This window comes from Bidens hawaiensis, unplaced genomic scaffold, assembly GCF_021521415.1.
Source record: "Bidens hawaiensis isolate Kalapana, Puna unplaced genomic scaffold, B.hawaiensis_p1.1 tig00014284_1, whole genome shotgun sequence".
Classification (NCBI taxonomy): Eukaryota; Viridiplantae; Streptophyta; class Magnoliopsida; order Asterales; family Asteraceae; genus Bidens; species Bidens hawaiensis.
Window position 1 is genome coordinate 347744 of NW_027492229.1, and position 19516 is coordinate 367259.

Consider the following 19516-nt stretch of genomic DNA (forward strand, 5'->3'; position numbering starts at 1 on the left):
GTTGGGGTGTGGCTCCCATTCTCATTGTTTGACCATGCTGGCCAAAAATAATAATAAGGTGCTGTTTGTTTTTTAAGAGGTAAAACGTCTGCAGTCTGCGGACCACATCTGCAGACATCTGTAGCAAAAGAGGTGGACCAAACCTCTGCAGTCTGTAAGAAGAAGACTGTTTGTTTTTCAACATCTGCAGACTGCTAATACATTTAATGTATAACTTATACCAAAAACACAAATTATCCAACAACAATTAATACATAAATCCAAATTTTATACCAAAAAATACAAATTATCCATAATTAAAAATACTCACAATATCAAAATACATAATCCAAGATTAACATGTATGAGAATCATTAGGTCTTACAAACAATCTATAAATTCCAGCATTATTCTCATAATCAAATCGTCAAGTTCCATCAGTGTAGCCATTGTCAAGTCTTGCCAAATCTAAATAAACAAACCAATAAATAAATACAAGTTATAATAACCCAAACAAACCAAAATAACCCGAACTAACGCAAACAAAAACCAAACAACATGACGCAAACTAACCCAAACACGACCCAAGCTAACCCAACCCCCAACCCAAACATTTATTCTTACTTTTGAACACCAAAAAAAAACTAATCATCTTTTTATTAGTTCATGTAAGCCCGAAACCGTATAACCCGAACACTTTTTTTTAATTATATTTGAACGCAGAAACCGAACAACTTGAACGCTTTTTTTTTCATTATAACTAAACCCAAAAACCATACACCCGGACCAAAACCCGAACAACAAACCCAACTTGATAGTTCAAACATATAATGTACTAAACAGAGCATATAAATATATAAACTACTCACAAGGTCGGGTGATTTTAAAACATATAGACACCGTGTTGCCCTCATTCGTACGTAATCATAACTGCACGCTTTCTTAATCACCTGTAGAACTTAATCTAACTGGTATATACAGAATTAGCCACACCAAAACGAAATCTGAATCAAGAAAACAAAAAACCATCAACAATTTAATTTAAAAAAACGAAACTGGAAAGAGATGGAAACATATGGAATTAAAAGATTAAAACTTTACAAAATCTAACATAATCTAACAAATTTAATAAAAAACTAACAATAACATAATCTAAATAAAATGAAGAAACACAACCCAGAAAGAAACCAAGCATCCAAAGCCAATTGTTAGATTGCAATAATCAATTCACAGATTCACTAATCAGACTGTCTGTTCATATGTTTATTATTATTATTATTATTATTATTATTATTATGTGAAAGAGATACAAATTGGAATCCAAAAAATAGTCGGCGACGGAGAAAACTTATTAACTCAAAGTTAACAAAAAACTAACAATAACATAATCTAACAAAGTTAAAACAAAAGGTAATTAGATAACCTGTTGGAGAGAGAGAGAGACGGCGATGGATCTGTGTTGGAGAGAGAGAGAGAGGCAGCGGAACTTTGGATAGAGAGAGAGAGAGAGGCGGACTGCGACGGATCTTTGGAGATAGCCGGTGGCGGTGAAGGAGGAAGGCCGGCGGCGGCGGCGATGGTGGAGTCAGCTAGGGTTGGGGTAGAGAAGGAGGAGGGTGGAGGTCTGCTAGTATTGTTGATAATGAAAATAAGAAGAGGTGAGAAGTGACTAGGGCAACACTTCTAGGAGAAGAGGGCGCGCAGACGTTTTTAAATAAAATGTCTTTTAAAAATCAAACACGCTGCAGAGCTTAACGTCTGCGCATAGTCTGCGTGGCGCAGACAAAAGAGGTGAAGAAGTGATTTTAGGAAAAAACAAACACCCACCTGATATTCCACTCCACACATACAAATAACCTTCCATACTTATTGCAGCTATTATAATTATATATATATATATGTATTCATATTCCAGCTCAAACAAAGATTGATGAAATAAGATTTTGATTCTCATACTCATAACTCTTAACACCACCGATTTATTTATTTAAACTGATTCATTCAACAACAATCTGACTGAATCTTGAAAATCGGTGTTGTGTAATGACGATGGGTAACGGCAAACACCCACAAGATTCCGGTCACTCTCGGTTAAACGAATTGGGATACAAACAGGAACTCAAGCGTGATCTCTCGTAATCTCCTTCTACTTCTCATTTTCATTGTACTGCTGCTGACTTTCTTTATTATCCCTTGGCTGACTCGGAAAAAACCAAGCTCTTGATTCCTTCATTCATTCTATTTTCCAATTCATGAATCTCCAATTTTGATTGATTTCAATTGCAGGGTGTTGTCAAACTTTGCGTTTTCGTTTTCGATTATATCGGTGATTACAGGGATAACCACACTCTACAACAGCGGGCTGACGTTTGGTGGGCCTGTGGTGTTGGTGTACGGATGGCTAATTGCTGGTGCCTTCACCATGGCTGTGGGGTTATCAATGGCTGAGATTTGCTCATCTTACCCAACTTCTGGTGGTCTTTACTACTGGAGTGCCAAACTTGCTGGCCGTAGTTGGGCACCCTTTGCCTCTTGGATCACTGGCTGGTATTATTATTATTATTATTATTATTATTATTATCACTAACCATATAATTAGAGGTGCACAAACGGGTTTGGGTTGAAATCGGTTTCTTGGTTTATAATCAGTTTCGCCGGTTTTTGGTTTGGTTAACCAGTTTCAGTGGAGAGAATTACAATCCGGTCCCAAACATCATACCGGTTCTGATTTAAGTGTCTAAATATAAATATACAAGTATGATTTGATATTTTATTTCATATAGTTGAATATATTTACATGGATGTGTTGTGCTGTTTTATGCATATGTGTGATTTGTGCAATATGAAGTTCTTTTAAGGTTACTCTGAGATAGTCGGGCTAAGTTATGAGAGGAGTAACAATTTTGAGTACTTTTCTAGGCATATAATTGACTTCTTCCTTATAAAGTATGTTAATATATTTTCCAGGTTTGACTAAAAATCATAATTCAAAACTAATATCTAAAGTAGAATTCACTCAATTGACATAAAACATGGGTTTCATGTGATTTATATAAAAAATATAATAAAAGATAGTGGAAAAGTCTATAAAGTAGGGAAAAGTTGAAAATTGAAGTTCATATGTTCTCATTTATTTAATGATTGAAACTATGATCTCTTTCTAGATAAATGGATAATTAAGTCCTAATCTATATACTTTTCATGTAATTCTATCCTAATTCCATTGTCATTTTTGCAGGTACAACATTGTAGGGCAGGTACTCAAAACAACATATATCTTGTGGTATCTAGTCTTTTCAAAATAAAAAAACAATCATTTCAACATACTAATTGTATAATTAACTTTGCAAATTTGCAGTGGGCTGTGACAACAAGTGTGAATTTTTCACTTGCTCAACTGATTGCAGTGATCGTTCTTCTAAGCACCGGTGGCAATAACGGAGGCGGTTATGTGGCTTCTAAATACATAGTTCTTGTTATTCATGGTGTCTTGCTTCTTGTACACGCCCTCATAAACAGCCTCCCGATTTCATGGCTGTCGTTTTTTGGACAAGTGTCAGCTGTCTGGAACATCTTAGGTGTCTTTTTTCTAATGATTTGTATACCCATTGTCGCAACAGAAAGAGCTAGTGCAGAATTTGTGTTTACACATTTCAACACTGATAATGGAGCTGGAATTAGCAGTAAACCTTACATATTTCTTATCGGGCTGCTTATGAGCCAGTACACGTTAACCGGATATGATGCCTCTGCTCATATGGTCAGTTTTGATAATCATAATCATTTCAGCTTAATATATTGTATCTGCTTTTGTTTTATTTATTTATTTTGGTTGTAGTCGGAGGAAACGAAGAGCGCAGATATAAACGGGCCAAAAGGAATCATTAGTGCTATTGGCATATCTGTAATAGTTGGATGGGGGTATTTGCTTGGAATTACATTTACAGTTACTGATATCCCACAACTTTTAAGTAAGGATAATGATGCTGGCGGTTATGCGATTGCACAGATATTTTATCAAGCTTTCAAGAATCGGTATGGAAGCGGTACTGGCGGCATCATTTGCTTGCTCGTGGTGGCCGTTGCCATTTTCTTCTGTGCCATGAGCTCCCTTACAAGCAACTCCAGGTATATTGAAAGCCCGGGTTCCCACCTTTAAGGCCCGTTACACAAAATTACTCTTTTCATGTATTATAGGTGTAAATTTTGTGTACTATTCAATAGGGGAGTGCACGGGCCACTTTGGGTCTTTTTGGGCGCTGATCCGAAAGCTGAAGGTTTTGGGGTTTTTGAAAGCCATTGGGTTTTTGGTATTCATTCACATTGGGTTCGGTTTGGTTTCAAATTTTCCATTTGGGCTTGAAGTTTTTGGCCCAAAAATAAAACCAAATTTTATGAATTTGGGCTAAGATTTCTTGTTGATTAATTGATTATTACACATTTGGGCCAAAATCTTTTGGGCTATGCCATTTATAATCCATAAATTTAATAACAAAATTCGTTTTTTTGGGTTTGGTTTGCTTGATTTGGTTTGGTTTTTGGTACATGCAAAACCGGAGCCGAACTGAAAAAAATTCAGTTTTTGAAAAAACATACATTCTAACTGTGGGTTTTGTGTTCGGTTCAGTTACGGATTGGTTTTTTCGGTTTCATGCACGCCAATTATTGTAACTTTATATGCAGGGGGTGTGCATGGATCAATTTTGGGCTCAAACCGTACAGAAAGCCAAAAATTCGATATTCGGGTTTTTATAACCGTTCTATTTCAGAGTATTTCGGTTTTCATGATGGGTTCAGCTCGGTTTTCGGTTGCGCCATATGGGCTTGAAAAATTTGGGTACAAATAATGAATTTGGGCCCGACTGTTTTTGTTAAGTGATGATTAATTGATTAATCCACATTCGGATCTAAAAGTTTTGGGCTACACCATTTATTAATTTGTTATAAATTACGTAACATTCTTCAAAAATAAATTTATAATCCATAAACTCAATATCAAACATTCAAATAAAACAATCTGATCTATCCAACAAACAAAAGTTAATCGATTAACGTTAAATGGCAGGATGGTATATGCATTTTCAAGAGATGGAGCAATGCCGTTATCGTCAGTATGGCATAAAGTAAACCGACAAGAGGTCCCAATATACGCGGTTTGGCTCTCGGCTTTCATCGCGTTCTGCATGGCCCTTACGGTTAGCCGCCACCACACTAGATTAAACCTGCCAATAATTCTTACTAAAACTCATATCTAAAAAAAGTTAAAATATTTTTGCAGTCTCTTGGGAGTATAGTGGCATTTCAGGCCATGACATCAATAGCAGTGATTGGTTTGTACATAGCCTACGCATTACCGATATTCTTTCGGGTCACTTTGGCCCGTAAAACATTTGTACCCGGGCCTTTCAATTTGGGCCGATACGGCATTGTTATTGGTTGGATATCAGTTCTTTGGGTCATTACTATTTCAGTGCTCTTTTCTTTGCCCGTTGCGTACCCGATTACTGATCAGACTCTTAACTATACACCCGTGGCGGTTGGTGGGCTTTTCATCATCGTGGTGTCGTATTGGATAGTGAGTGCGCGATACTGGTTTAAAGGTCCTGTAACAAATGTTGGTACCACAAGCAATGTATGAGTATGTTTGTTTTGTATATCAGCTTTTTGCATATTAATGGCAATTGTATCCATATAGGGAAGGACTCAATGGTAATGAAAATAGATTTTTCAACTTTGTATAATAATTTTTATTAAATAAAAATTCCTTTTTAGCAAAAGCTTTTTGTTATTTGTGTTTTTAGTCATGTGACTTGTTTTGTTAGATTAGTGTATGTGTTTTAACACACTTTACCGGGATCATTGGTCCGACGGTGCTGGTTAATAATAGATCAGTTATGCGTATACTTCGATCCCCTTAAGTCTTCGATCCAAAATCCGCACTAGTGGGTAGACCTTGGCTGTACAATTGAAGGTTTATTAGTTTGAATATTTTGTAATATTCATAACTAACTTTGCTTTAGGCCATGCGGTATACCATAATGCTTGGGGCGTTAAAGTTGAGTTGAAATGTTAATGGGCATTAAGCACCACTCTCTTGAGAGTTGGGAGGGTGTTAAAAAGGATATGCGTTAATGAGTTTACAAATGTGATGCGTGACGTGAGAGATGAAAGTTGACCTTGGTGGCGCTAATGCATGAAAAAATTCATTTGGTTTAAGGGGAGTTTGTTAGTGGATGAAACGGGTGTTGTAGAGTTAATGGACATTAATGCATACCGAATGGCTACTGCTGGCTTTGGGGGGGGGGGGGAGACGATCCCCGGCCAATCAACCCGCTAGGCCCGAAATAAAAAATTGTGTTATTTATGTTTAAACGTAATTACCCAATTCATCTAAGCTTATTTTTTAAAATGAAATTCGAAAAACCAAAATTATAACCCAATAAGCCTATTTAAAATTTATTTTTTTTTAAAACCTAGTAATTAAAAAAGTCTTTGTTACTTAAGACCCAATTTTTTTCTTGCATCCGGCGCAAAAATATTTAACGATTCTCGAGAATGGTCCAACACGTGCTTGTTTTTGATGTAATCATATTAAAGTTGTTTGGCAACCTTGTGTTGAAACATTAAGAGACTCTAACTACTGAGATGCATCTTTTAAATGACCAAACATATTGTACCTTTGACTGGTTCAGAGGTATTCTCTTAATGGAGTTTTTAAATGAACCAAACACACTATACTTTTGACCAGTTGATAAAGAGAAATATCATTTAAACATCACGAGGAACTAAATAGTATTTTTGTGATGGAGATGTGATGGAGATGCATAATATGAATGGTTGGTCTACTTTTCGAAAGGAGATTGTGAGAGGGGTGATCATTGCATGTTGTTGAAGGATTTGGAAAGCTAGAAACAAGCAAAATTTTGAGAATAAACGAAGTAAGGTGGTAGAGATTATAGCAGATGTAAAGGCGCTTACTTGCTTATGGTTTAGTAATAGGCAAAATAGTAAAGATAAGGATTGGAAGTTGTGGTGTAATTTGTTTTTGATGTAATGTTGCAGGCGGCCCCTTCTCTCCGTCTTGGAGATTAGATGGTTTTCGCTTGTGTTTCAATGAAGTTCACTTCTCAAAAAAAAAAAATAGTATTTTTGTATTTTTAATGAAAAATATTTATTTATTATTGTAAAATCACGGATTTTAGGTAAGTTATTATTTTTTGGAAATATTAATATTTTATCAGATATGAAAAGGCATTTAATAAAAGACAACTTATTCCGGAAGTTTGTTACATACTTTTAATCAGATGCCATGGAATATTATCTTTTTCTTCTCCCTCAAGTTGAAGTTTTCAAAATAACTGCATAGTCCTTGGACTTTATTAAAAGGCTAAATAACCTCTGGTTTTTTAAAACCCTCTTGTGTTATTATTAATTGTTGTTTCATAAAAGTTTTATTGATAATGTAATATTAGCTGTTTATTTATATTTGAAACGTTAGACTATTGCCATACACCAATTATATTTTTGTTTTCTTAAATACGAATGTAGTATATATTTCATGCGGGTTTTAGGCTTTTAGCCCATTTAAGCACGTTTTAAGTGAACAAAGTTTAAAAGAGCATCTTTAGTGGACAAACCCGAGATTCTAACAGTGATGTATGACTTTGAGGTAGACCAGGTTCTTTAAAAGTTAATGTATTCTAGAGATGGAACTCTTATGTAAGGATCTTCACTTCTACGCACCAAATACATGAGAGAGGAATGCGAGAGAAATGGGGAGGTTTGCAGGTAACGGAAAAGGAGTGTTGGTCGGAAAATTCAACGTGGCGGCCCGTATGCAATGCTACATTGTTGAAGCTTCATTTCTTTTTAGCCAAAAAAGAATAATTAAAACCGTATAAAAATAATGCTTTAAGAATAATTAAAGTTGTACTTAAGATAAATAACATATATTTTCCACCTGGTAAAGACTTATTTCTATAAGTTATTTATCAACAAATCATTATTTTACCGCTAAAGATATTTAAAAAAGAATACATTTAAGCATACATGCGAAAAGACTGAAATTTAAATATGTGGGTTAATTTTGAGACAAACTATAAAAGGTGTACCAAATATGTAATTATCACAATCACAAAGGTACATGTGAAATTAAGATGTTGACAAGTCATGCAATACAAGTTGTACGCTGCTACATTTATGACTCAATAATACAACCCTCATTAACCCCTTATATGCCTATAAATTCCAACCCGTTTCATAAGGCGTAAAGCATAAATCAAGTTCGAGAAAACTTAGGACTGAGGGAAAGGATGAAAAGTTTTAGGAAGGTGTTAGGAAGGGTGCTTCAGAATAAGAATATTGTTGGTTAATATTCTTTGTTCCGAGGTCATCTATTCCAACATGTTTCTTTGACTATCTTCCCATCCTTTTTTATCCTTTTTTACTAATGTTTGGTGATGGTTGTTTGGAAAAAAAGTTGTAGGTATTATTTATTTGTTTGTTTAATTGTTGAAGTAAAATAATATTGGAATTGATGTTGAAGAAACTGAAAGCGTTGATATCTTCTCGTCAAGTATAAGATCTAGAATATAATAATAATAATGTTGTTGTTTTGATGGCTGTGTTTTTTTTTCTTTTCGATTTATTTTCTTTTATTAAAGACTTGTGCGTAGATGAATGGAGATATATTATTCGTCCTTTCAAAAAAACTGGTAATGGAGATTTATATTTGTCCTTTGAAAAGAAAAAGAAAAGGTATTTGAAGAAACACTAATCGACCCCGAGTAGATTATGGATAATCTGGGGGTTAAGTAATGTTTCCCACGAGGGTTAGGTCCGGCAAAGAAGAATGTTCTTCAGATGACCTGCAAAACAGACACCGTGAGCTCGTCACTGAGAAGGGGGGGTTCCTCCTTGTGACCACCCTCCGGCGTGAGAATCAGACTAGATTGCTCTGAATATGTGTATATTGAGAGAAATAGCTAGTGAAGGTAAAATACCAGATGATCCTACCGTTCCACGGTGTTGGAGTATTTATAGCCGAAGGTAGGTTTCCAAGCAGGTACAGCCAGCTGTATAATATTCCTGTTCTACCAACTACGGGCTACGCACGTGCCATGCTGGTTGGTGGGTAGGCAGCGGCTGATAGTGACCAGGCCGGCTGTGTACTATTCCTTTTCCACCAACTGCAGGCTATGTGCGTGCCACGACAAGGGTTGGTGAGTAGGCAGCGGCTAATAGTGACAAACAGTACTAGAGCATGCTCCTCGTACTGTTTGTCGGTGAGCTGTCACCCTGTGATTGGTTCATGGGCTGCTTTGGTCAGATCTTGTCTATTTTGTCCATACCTTGGCAGGTATAGTACAAAAGATCTTCCAGAAGCATACGGACTGGCTCATTTGGGCGGGAGTATTTCCGCCTTGCTCATTCCTTCAGGTGACACTGAATTATTGAGTTACTGCCTTGTGTGTGTAACCTTGCTGTTAGTGCGGGTAGCCTTCCCTGATGGCTTGTATCCGCAGCTGCGGGGACAGGCGGGGTACTTCACCATTGGGAGGCTTTCCCTGCGTGAACAGCTGGCGTACTGCGCGTAAGGTCTTCATCTCTGAGCATGGTGGGTCCTGCGGAACCAGTTGGTCCTTGCGCAGACGTCCCTCTGCAAGGTGAGTCTTGCGGGTCCAACTGGGCTCTGCTGGGACCTACCTCTTCAAGTCCCCCCAGTCCAATGTTCTTCTCATGAATTGTAAATAAGTGAGGTGAACTTTTGGACTTAAGCAAAGGGTTTTGAAAAGGGTTTTTAGTTTTAAGGTTTTCCGTGTGGATTCTTCCCGCGGTTTTCCTAATATCACGTGCAGAAATTCCCAACTTTTCTGCTTGATCTTTGGGTATGATGCGGGTAGGTTTGTAACCTCCTCGCAAGTCAGGAGCGTTGAGTTCCACTTGTGTAGATTCTCCATGAGGTTCTGGTAGTTTTGAACATAGTGATCAATTATGTTAAAACAACCAATTCCATCTTGGAGCTTCAAACAATCTAGTTCTCGACATTCCCGCTATGCGGGGATGTTATTCCCATTTCCGCAAGCATGGCCCAGAAGATCCTTCTTGGTTTCAATTCCCTGCGGAGTGCTAGGTATGTGAAGGGTTTCGCCTTGACACTGTACCCGCACTCGTCTTATAGTTACTTTACTTCCAAGGTATTCCTGGCTTCAATTCCCTGCGGGTGCTAAGTATGTGAAGGGTTTTGCCTTAACACTGTACTCGCACCTGTCTTATAGTTACTTTGTTGCCAAGGTAAGGGGTATAGTCCCGCTTACTTTTGAATCTTTTTGAATCTTTTTGAAATTCGAAGAGTTGGTGAAAGGATAAGAACAGTCCAAACTGTTGAAACGTCGTCCGACGGTTTCTTCTGACAGTGTCAGGACGTGCAGGAAGTTATGGCGACGTGACAGTACATGGTCATTTCAGACGCTTTTTCAGGCGCGTGGACACGATTTTTCGGGCGCGTGGGTGCGGATTTTACGGCGCGCGTCCCGTCAACAGCTGTTGCCAGCTTGCTTTTTCCACGTGTCATAGTTTCATTGCACCACCTCTTTTCTCTCTCCTCCGCATTAAATTCATCGCATTCATTGCGATGAGTATATAAAGGGGGAGAGGGTCCTTTGTAATCCACACTTTCACTTCTATCTTCTCCTTCTAAGCGATTTCCGGCGAATATTCTTTCTGAAATCGTTCTTTACCACCAAAACATGTCGTCTTCTCATGATCCAGAAGCTATCGTCGAGGATTCTGACTTGTATGTCGAGAACCCGACGTCTACGTCCGATAAGGACGATAAGAGCACTGCTGGCGAATGCCAGTGTGCTCTTCCCATCGAGCTTTACCGGTACATCGTCCGGAAGTTCATGCTCGAGCCGTTCGAGCCTGAGTTTCCGGAGCCACACCAGACGGTGTACGATGCCCCCAAGGGCAAAATAGGGGTATATGCCGCCTTCTTCGTCTATGGGAATCTTAGGTTCCCATTGACGAAGTTTGTATACCGTGTTCTGGATAGACACGGTGTGCACCTAACGGAGGTACACCCAATGGCGATCGCCAAGATCCGCCATTTTGAGTGGGTGTGCCTCATTCTTGGCGTGGATCCCCACGTCGACCGCCTGATGACCTTCTACTCCTGAAGGTGCATCCAAGGCTGGTACACCCTGGTCACCAGGATCAAGGGTTTGAAGATCTGCGCTACCGAGCGCAGTCTTCGGTCTTGGAAGCGGGAGTTCTTTTACATCTCTGCCCGTGTCGTCCCTATAGCGATGACATTCAAGAACGGGAGAGCACTCCCCAGCCTTCACGCCTCCAACTACCAGGAGGCGGAATGGTTTGCCAAGATTTCCCGGATCCAATCTCCGGTTTACCGCTTTGCGGAGTCCGGGATGGTGATGCTCGGGATGAGCCGGGTGTGGAAAGATGCTGGGGCGGAGACGCCACAGATCCCCATCGTCCTCGAATACGGTTTGAACTCTATCCCTTACGGTATGCTTTATCTTCTTTGCTGATTTAAAGTTTTCTTCTAACTGTTTTTCTTTCTATTTCAGAGGGAAATGACTTGCAGTCCCTCCTGCATCCGCGGGAAGCTGATGGTCCCGCTCGGTTGGGTACTCGCGCTCTTGACGAGAACGAGTTGCCCATCCTTGCGCAGACCGCGGATCGGTTTGTGGAGGCCTACCCGCCAGGCCACGAAATACTGAGCGCCACGCGGCCAGGTAAAAGACTATTTAACCCTCGCCCTCTGAAGCCTGAAACCTCTGCCGGAATTCCTCTAATCATGTCATCTTCTGATGAGGAATCCGCAGATGGTCTTTTTCTTGCGCGGAAGAAGAAGGCTGCTGGCGGGAAGGGCAAGGCGAAGGTAGCCTCCACCGCCGACCAGGTGAACCGGTCTGAGTCAGAGACCGAGAGTGAAGAGGCGGCGGGGAACCCAGGTGGTGTTGAGACCACTGCTCCGGAGGTTGAAACGGCTGTCACCTCCGAGCAGCCCAGGACGACGACGGTAACCGGTACGAAGAGGCCGGCTCCATCGGGTTCGTCCCCGCCTGTTCGCACCTTCAGGCTCAAAAAGACCCGTAAGTGTTCATAACTTTAACTTCATATATTTCCGCTATTATACTTATATATCTTGTCTTCGTGCAGGCGTGGATGCTACGGCATTCCAAAGTGGAGCGGGAGGGAGCAGCTCTGGACCCATGAAGGTAGGTTTGGTCAACCCACCCGAGGCGATGACCCAGGCGGCTACGCCTGCTTGCAGTACTGGTTCAGTTGCTCATCTCGTTGAGCCAACTGTTCCAGCTGTAACCTTATCCCCGCCTGCTGTCAGTGCCATTTTCACAGAATCCATCACTGAGCCGGCTGTGATTTCTCTTGCGGGTTCTTCCGCAGCTGCGGCCACGGCTGTGAGTTCACCTCCGGTGAGTTCACCTCCGTTGGTTTCCACCGCGGCAGCCTCCACCATGCCTCCTCTGGCGCCTGCGACTACGGCCAGTCCTTCAGGTACGTTTGGGGTTGGGGCGTCTAGCCAGTCCCTGCCTCCTTCCCGTCTCCTTGACCTTTTGGATGGATATCCCTTAGGTTCAGGTGATGGGTTTGGTGGCTATCGGCCAGTTGTCGACCCTACAGGTGCGTAGGGTTATTTTGGCCTATATCCCTTTCATCATTTCTCTCTTAACTGTTTTTTGTTTTATTGCAGTTCGTGATTCCAACGAGGTGTACGCTCCTCGGTGGAAGATCCGCCGGGGAACGACCCTCCGGACTGCTGAAGATTGCGTCGAATGGGCGCGTCACGCCGCCCCAAGCGGTGCGCTGGGGGAGGCCATGGCCAGCTACCAGGAGGGTAGGCTGTCCAACGAGCTCCGAATTCTCATCGCCCGGATGCAGCCGCGCGTCGAGCTACTTTGTCGTGAAAATGACAAGTTAAAGACGGCGCGTAGCCTTGAAGTGGCTCAGGCGCGGGCTATTCGGGAGGAGAATGCGAAGCTTGCCGCCGTTGCTGCGGAAAAGGAGAAGGCCTTCAAGGCCCTTGAGGTTGACGCTCAGGCTCGTCTCGAGGCCCGTTCCAAGGCCGCCCAAGCTGTTAATGAACAGCTTCGGTTGGCTAAGGAAACTGCACGGAACGCAACCGAGAGGGCCACCAAGGCTGAAGCTGCTGCTGAGCCTCTACGCATCGAGAATGAGGAACTTAAAGCCAAATTAGAGAGGCTCCAGCAGGCTCATGATGCCTTGGCCATGGAAGATGCCAAGAAGCTCCAAGAGATCTTGGACCAGAGGGGGGTGCTTGACCACACCGAGCGTAAGCTAAAGGGCGTCGAAGAGGCTGCAGCCAAAGATGTGTTGCTTGCCAACCTTACGAAGAACGAAGCCGAACGCGCCCGTAATGAAGCTCAAGCTGCCCTCCAGGAGGCTCTGGTTACCAAGGAATGGCTTCTTCGGGAAGCGTTGTCGCAGGTATGCGCAGTTTCACAATTTCTTTACGCTTTTCCTTACACTTTGAAGAGTTTTTGATATACTTCTGTTTTTTAGGTTGTGCATCGGGTGTTCACGAACACATCATATGACGATGCGATGAGCGCAGCCCTCAACGCTTCTCATGAGGATGGGGAAAAGGCTGGCTTCCTGCTTGGTCTAGGGTTTGTTGAACAAGGCATTCCGCCTTCCAACTTCCCTCTTTACAATGTGGATACTGAAGCTGCGTATGACCAAGCAGTGAATCAGTATGCCGCCTTCCCGCATCCGGTGGTGGAGAAGGTAAACGAGATTGCTGCTGCTGATGATGGGCTAGCTATCCTCAAAGCTTTCCTTGAACCGCCACACTCTACTGATGGTGCGGGTCCAAGTGGGAGTGGTCCTGAAGCTTGATACTTTAGATCCCTTTCCACCATTATAGATTTTTATGTTTGTAGACTTCTAATCTTGTATGCGGGTATGTACCCAGCAATTCTTGTAATGTTTGAATGTTGATGGAATAAAAATTATTTGTTAATGCCTTGCCTTATTTATTTCGCGCATATTTTGTTTTAACTTAGCAATTTCTTGAGTACTTAGATAAGTTAACTTTTCAACGTGGCAGATAATAAGTTAAAGTTTTGCTTCCTCTTTCGTGATTGTGCGGATAAGACCGTCACTTTCACTTAGTAGGATGACTAAACTTTACCTATATCTAACCTGCGTGGAAGTTTTCCTCATCTTTTCCTTTGAAACCGAACAACTTGAACGCTTTTTTTTTCATTATAACTAAACCCAAAAACCATACACCCGGACCAAAACCCGAACAACAAACCCAACTTGATAGTTCAAACATATAATGTACTAAACAGAGCATATAAATATATAAACTACTCACAAGGTCGGGTGATTTTAAAACATATAGACACCGTGTTGCCCTCATTCGTACGTAATCATAACTGCACGCTTTCTTAATCACCTGTAGAACTTAATCTAACTGGTATATACATAATTAGCCACACCAAAACGAAATCTGAATCAAGAAAACAAAAAACCATCAACAATTTAATTTAAAAAAAACGAATCTGGAAAGAGATGGAAACATATGGAATTAAAAGATTAAAACTTTACAAAATCTAACATAATCTAACAAATTTAATAAAAAACTAACAATAACATAATCTAAATAAAAGGAAGAAACACAACCCAGAAAGAAACCAAGCATCCAAAGCCAATTGTTAGATTGCAATAATCAATTCATAGATTCACTAATCAGACTGTCTGTTCATATGTTTATTATTATTATTATTATTATTATTAATATGTGAAAGAGATACAAATTGGAATCCAAAAAATAGTCGGCGACGGAGAAAACTTATTAACTCAAAGTTAACAAAAAACTAACAATAACATAATCTAACAAAGTTAAAACAAAAGGTAATTAGATAACCTGTTGGAGAGAGAGAGAGACGACGACGGATCTGTGTTGGAGAGAGAGAGAGAGGCAGCGGAACTTTGGATAGAGAGAGAGAGAGGCGGACTGCGACGGATCTTTGGAGATAGCCGGCGGCGGTGAAGGAGGAAGGCCGGCGGCGGCGGCGGCGATGGTGGAGTCAGCTAGGGTTGGGGTAGAGAAGGAGGAGGGTGGAGGTCTGCTAGTGTTGTTGATAATGAAAATAAGAAGAGGTGAGAAGTGACTAGGGCAACACTTCTAGGAGAAGAGGGCGCGCAGACGTTTTTAAATGAAATGTCTTTTAAAAATCAAACACGCTGCAGAGCTTAACGTCTGCGCGTGGTCTGCGTGGCGCAGACAAAAGAGGTGAAGAAGTGATTTTAGGAAAAAACAAACACCAACTGAGATTCCACTCCACACATACAAATAACCTTCCATACTTATTGCAGCTATTATAATTATATATATATATATATGTATTCATATTCCAGCTCAAACAAAGATTGATGAAATAAGATTTTGATTCTCATACTCATAACTCTTAACACCACCGATTTATTTATTTAAACTGATTCATTCAACAACAATCTGACTGAATCTTGAAAATCGGTGTTGTGTAATGACGATGGGTAACGGCAAACACCCACAAGATTCCGGTCACTCTCGGTTAAACGAATTGGGATACAAACAGGAACTCAAGCGTGATCTCTCGTAATCTCCTTCTACTTCTCATTTTCATTGTACTGCTGCTGACTTTCTTTATTATCCCTTGGCTGACTCGGAAAAAACCAAGCTCTTGATTCCTTCATTCATTCTATTTTCCAATTCATGAATCTCCAATTTTGATTGATTTCAATTGCAGGGTGTTGTCAAACTTTGCGTTTTCGTTTTCGATTATATCGGTGATTACAGGGATAACCACACTCTACAACAGCGGGCTGACGTTTGGTGGGCCTGTGGTGTTGGTGTACGGATGGCTAATTGCTGGTGCCTTCACCATGGCTGTGGGGTTATCAATGGCTGAGATTTGCTCATCTTACCCAACTTCTGGTGGTCTTTACTACTGGAGTGCCAAACTTGCTGGCCGTAGTTGGGCACCCTTTGCCTCTTGGATCACTGGCTGGTATTATTATTATTATTATTATTATTATTATTATTATCACTAACCATATAATTAGAGGTGCACAAACGGGTTTGGGTTGAAACCGGTTTCTTGGTTTATAATCAGTTTCGCCGGTTTTTTGTTTGGTTAACCAGTTTCAGTGGAGAGAATTACAATCCGGTCCCAAACATCATACCGGTTCCGATTTAAGTGTCTAAATATAAATATACAAGTATGATTTGATATTTTATTTCATATAGTTGAATATATTTACATGGATGTGTTGTGCTGTTTTATGCATATGTGTGATTTGTGCAATATGAAGTTCTTTTAAGGTTACTCTGAGATAGTCGGGCTAAGTTATGAGAGGAGTAACAATTTTGAGTACTTTTCTAGGCATATAATTGACTTCTTCCTTATAAAGTATGTTAATATATTTTCCAGGTTTGACTAAAAATCATAATTCAAAACTAATATCTAAAGTAGAATTCACTCAATTGACATAAAACATGGGTTTCATGTGATTTATATAAAAAATATAATAAAAGATAGTGGAAAAGTCTATAAAGTAGGGAAAAGTTGAAAATTGAAGTTCATATGTTCTCATTTATTTAATGATTGAAACTGTGATCTCTTTCTAGATAAATAGATAATTAAGTCCTAATCTATATACTTTTCATGTAATTCTATCCTAATTCCATTGTCATTTTTGCAGGTACAACATTGTAGGGCAGGTACTCAAAACAACATATATCTTGTGGTATCTAGTCTTTTCAAAATAAAAAAACAATCATTTCAACATACTAATTGTATAATTAACTTTGCAAATTTGCAGTGGGCTGTGACAACAAGTGTGAATTTTTCACTTGCTCAACTGATTGCAGTGATCGTTCTTCTAAGCACCGGTGGCAATAACGGAGGCGGTTATGTGGCTTCTAAATACATAGTTCTTGTTATTCATGGTGTCTTGCTTCTTGTACACGCCCTCATAAACAGCCTCCCGATTTCATGGCTGTCGTTTTTTGGACAAGTGTCAGCTGTCTGGAACATCTTAGGTGTCTTTTTTCTAATGATTTGTATACCCATTGTCGCAACAGAAAGAGCTAGTGCAGAATTTGTGTTTACACATTTCAACACTGATAATGGAGCTGGAATTAGCAGTAAACCTTACATATTTCTTATCGGGCTGCTTATGAGCCAGTACACGTTAACCGGATATGATGCCTCTGCTCATATGGTCAGTTTTGATAATCATAATCATTTCAGCTTAATATATTGTATCTGCTTTTGTTTTATTTATTTATTTTGGTTGTAGTCGGAGGAAACGAAGAGCGCAGATATAAACGGGCCAAAAGGAATCATTAGTGCTATTGGCATATCTGTAATAGTTGGATGGGGGTATTTGCTTGGAATTACATTTACAGTTACTGATATCCCACAACTTTTAAGTAAGGATAATGATGCTGGCGGTTATGCGATTGCACAGATATTTTATCAAGCTTTCAAGAATCGGTATGGAAGCGGTACTGGCGGCATCATTTGCTTGCTCGTGGTGGCCGTTGCCATTTTCTTCTGTGCCATGAGCTCCCTTACAAGCAACTCCAGGTATATTGAAAGCCCGGGTTCCCACCTTTAAGGCCCGTTACACAAAATTACTCTTTTCATGTATTACAGGTGTAAATTTTGTGTACTATTCAATAGGGGAGTGCACGGGCCACTTTGGGTCTTTTTGGGCGCTGATCCGAAAGCTGAAGGTTTTGGGGTTTTTGAAAGCCATTGGGTTTTTGGTATTCATTCACATTGGGTTCGGTTTGGTTTCAAATTTTCCATTTGGGCTTGAAGTTTTTTGGCCCAAAAATAAAACCAAATTTTATGAATTTGGGCTAAGATTTCTTGTTGATTAATTGATTATTACACATTTGGGCCAAAATCTTTTGGGCTATGCCATTTATAATCCATAAATTTAATAACAAAATTCGTTTTTTTGGGTTTGGTTTGCTTGATTTGGTTTGGTTTTTGGTACATGCAAAACCGGAGCCAAACTGAAAAAAATTCAGTTTTTGAAAAAACATACATCCTAACTGTGGGTTTTGTGTTCGGTTCAGTTACGGATTGGTTTTTTCGGTTTCATGCACGCCAATTATTGTAACTTTATATGCAGGGGGTGTGCATGGATCAATTTTGGGCTCAAACCGTACAGAAAGCCAAAAATTCGATATTCGGGTTTTTATAACCGTTCTATTTCAGAGTATTTCGGTTTTCATGATGGGTTCAGCTCGGTTTTCGGTTGCGCCATATGGGCTTGAAAAATTTGGGTACAAATAATGAATTTGGGCCCGACTGTTTTTGTTAAGTGATGATTAATTGATTAATCCACATTCGGATCTAAAAGTTTTGGGCTACACCATTTATTAATTTGTTATAAATTACGTAACATTCTTCAAAAATAAATTTATAATCCATAAACTCAATATCAAACATTCAAATAAAACAATCTGATCTATCCAACAAACAAAAGTTAATCGATTAACGTTAAATGGCAGGATGGTATATGCATTTTCAAGAGATGGAGCAATGCCGTTATCGTCAGTATGGCATAAAGTAAACCGACAAGAGGTCCCAATATACGCGGTTTGGCTCTCGGCTTTCATCGCGTTCTGCATGGCCCTTACGGTTAGCCACCACCACACTAGATTAAACCTGCCAATAATTCTTACTAAAACTCATATCTAAAAAAAGTTAAAATATTTTTGCAGTCTCTTTGGAGTATAGTGGCATTTCAGGCCATGACATCAATAGCAGTGATTGGTTTGTACATAGCCTACGCATTACCGATATTCTTTCGGGTCACTTTGGCCCGTAAAACATTTGTACCCGGGCCTTTCAATTTGGGCCGATACGGCATTGTTATTGGTTGGATATCAGTTCTTTGGGTCATTACTATTTCAGTGCTCTTTTCTTTGCCCGTTGCGTACCCGATTACTGATCAGACTCTTAACTATACACCCGTGGCGGTTGGTGGGCTTTTCATCATCGTGGTGTCGTATTGGATAGTGAGTGCGCGATACTGGTTTAAAGGTCCTGTAACAAATGTTGGTACCACAAGCAATGTATGAGTATGTTTGTTTTGTATATCAGCTTTTTGCATATTAATGGCAATTGTATCCATATAGGGAAGGACTCAATGGTAATGAAAATAGATTTTTCAACTCTGTATAATAATTTTTATTAAATAAAAATTCCTTTTTAGCAAAAGCTTTTTGTTATTTGTGTTTTTAGTCATGTGACTTGTTTTGTTAGATTAGTGTATGTGTTTTAACACACTTTACCGGGATCATTGGTCCGACGGTGCTGGTTAATAATAGATCAGTTATGCGAATACTTCGATCCCCTTAAGTCTTCGATCCAAAATCCGCACTAGTGGGTAGACCTTGGCTGTACAATTGAAGGTTTATTAGTTTGAATATTTTGTAATATTCATAACTAACTTTGCT

General features: G+C 39.9%; 2 protein-coding genes across 2 annotated transcripts; both read left to right on the forward strand.

The window, feature by feature from the left end:
- The first annotated feature begins 1987 nt into the window (after positions 1-1987).
- On the forward strand, positions 1988-5711 carry LOC143546187 (amino-acid permease BAT1 homolog). The gene is made up of 7 exons (XM_077037902.1): positions 1988-2114; positions 2266-2526; positions 3218-3236; positions 3338-3739; positions 3818-4107; positions 5045-5174; positions 5258-5711. The coding sequence occupies exons 1-7, from the start codon at positions 2023-2025 to the stop codon at positions 5615-5617; spliced, it is 1554 nt and encodes a 517-aa protein (XP_076894017.1). The 5' UTR covers positions 1988-2022; the 3' UTR covers positions 5618-5711.
- Positions 5712-15504: 9793 nt separating this feature from the next.
- On the forward strand, positions 15505-19202 carry LOC143546188 (amino-acid permease BAT1 homolog). The gene is made up of 7 exons (XM_077037903.1): positions 15505-15631; positions 15783-16043; positions 16738-16756; positions 16858-17259; positions 17338-17627; positions 18566-18695; positions 18779-19202. Exons 1-7 carry the CDS (start codon positions 15540-15542, stop codon positions 19136-19138), a joined length of 1554 nt encoding a protein of 517 aa, XP_076894018.1. The 5' UTR covers positions 15505-15539; the 3' UTR covers positions 19139-19202.
- Positions 19203-19516: the final 314 nt, after the last annotated feature.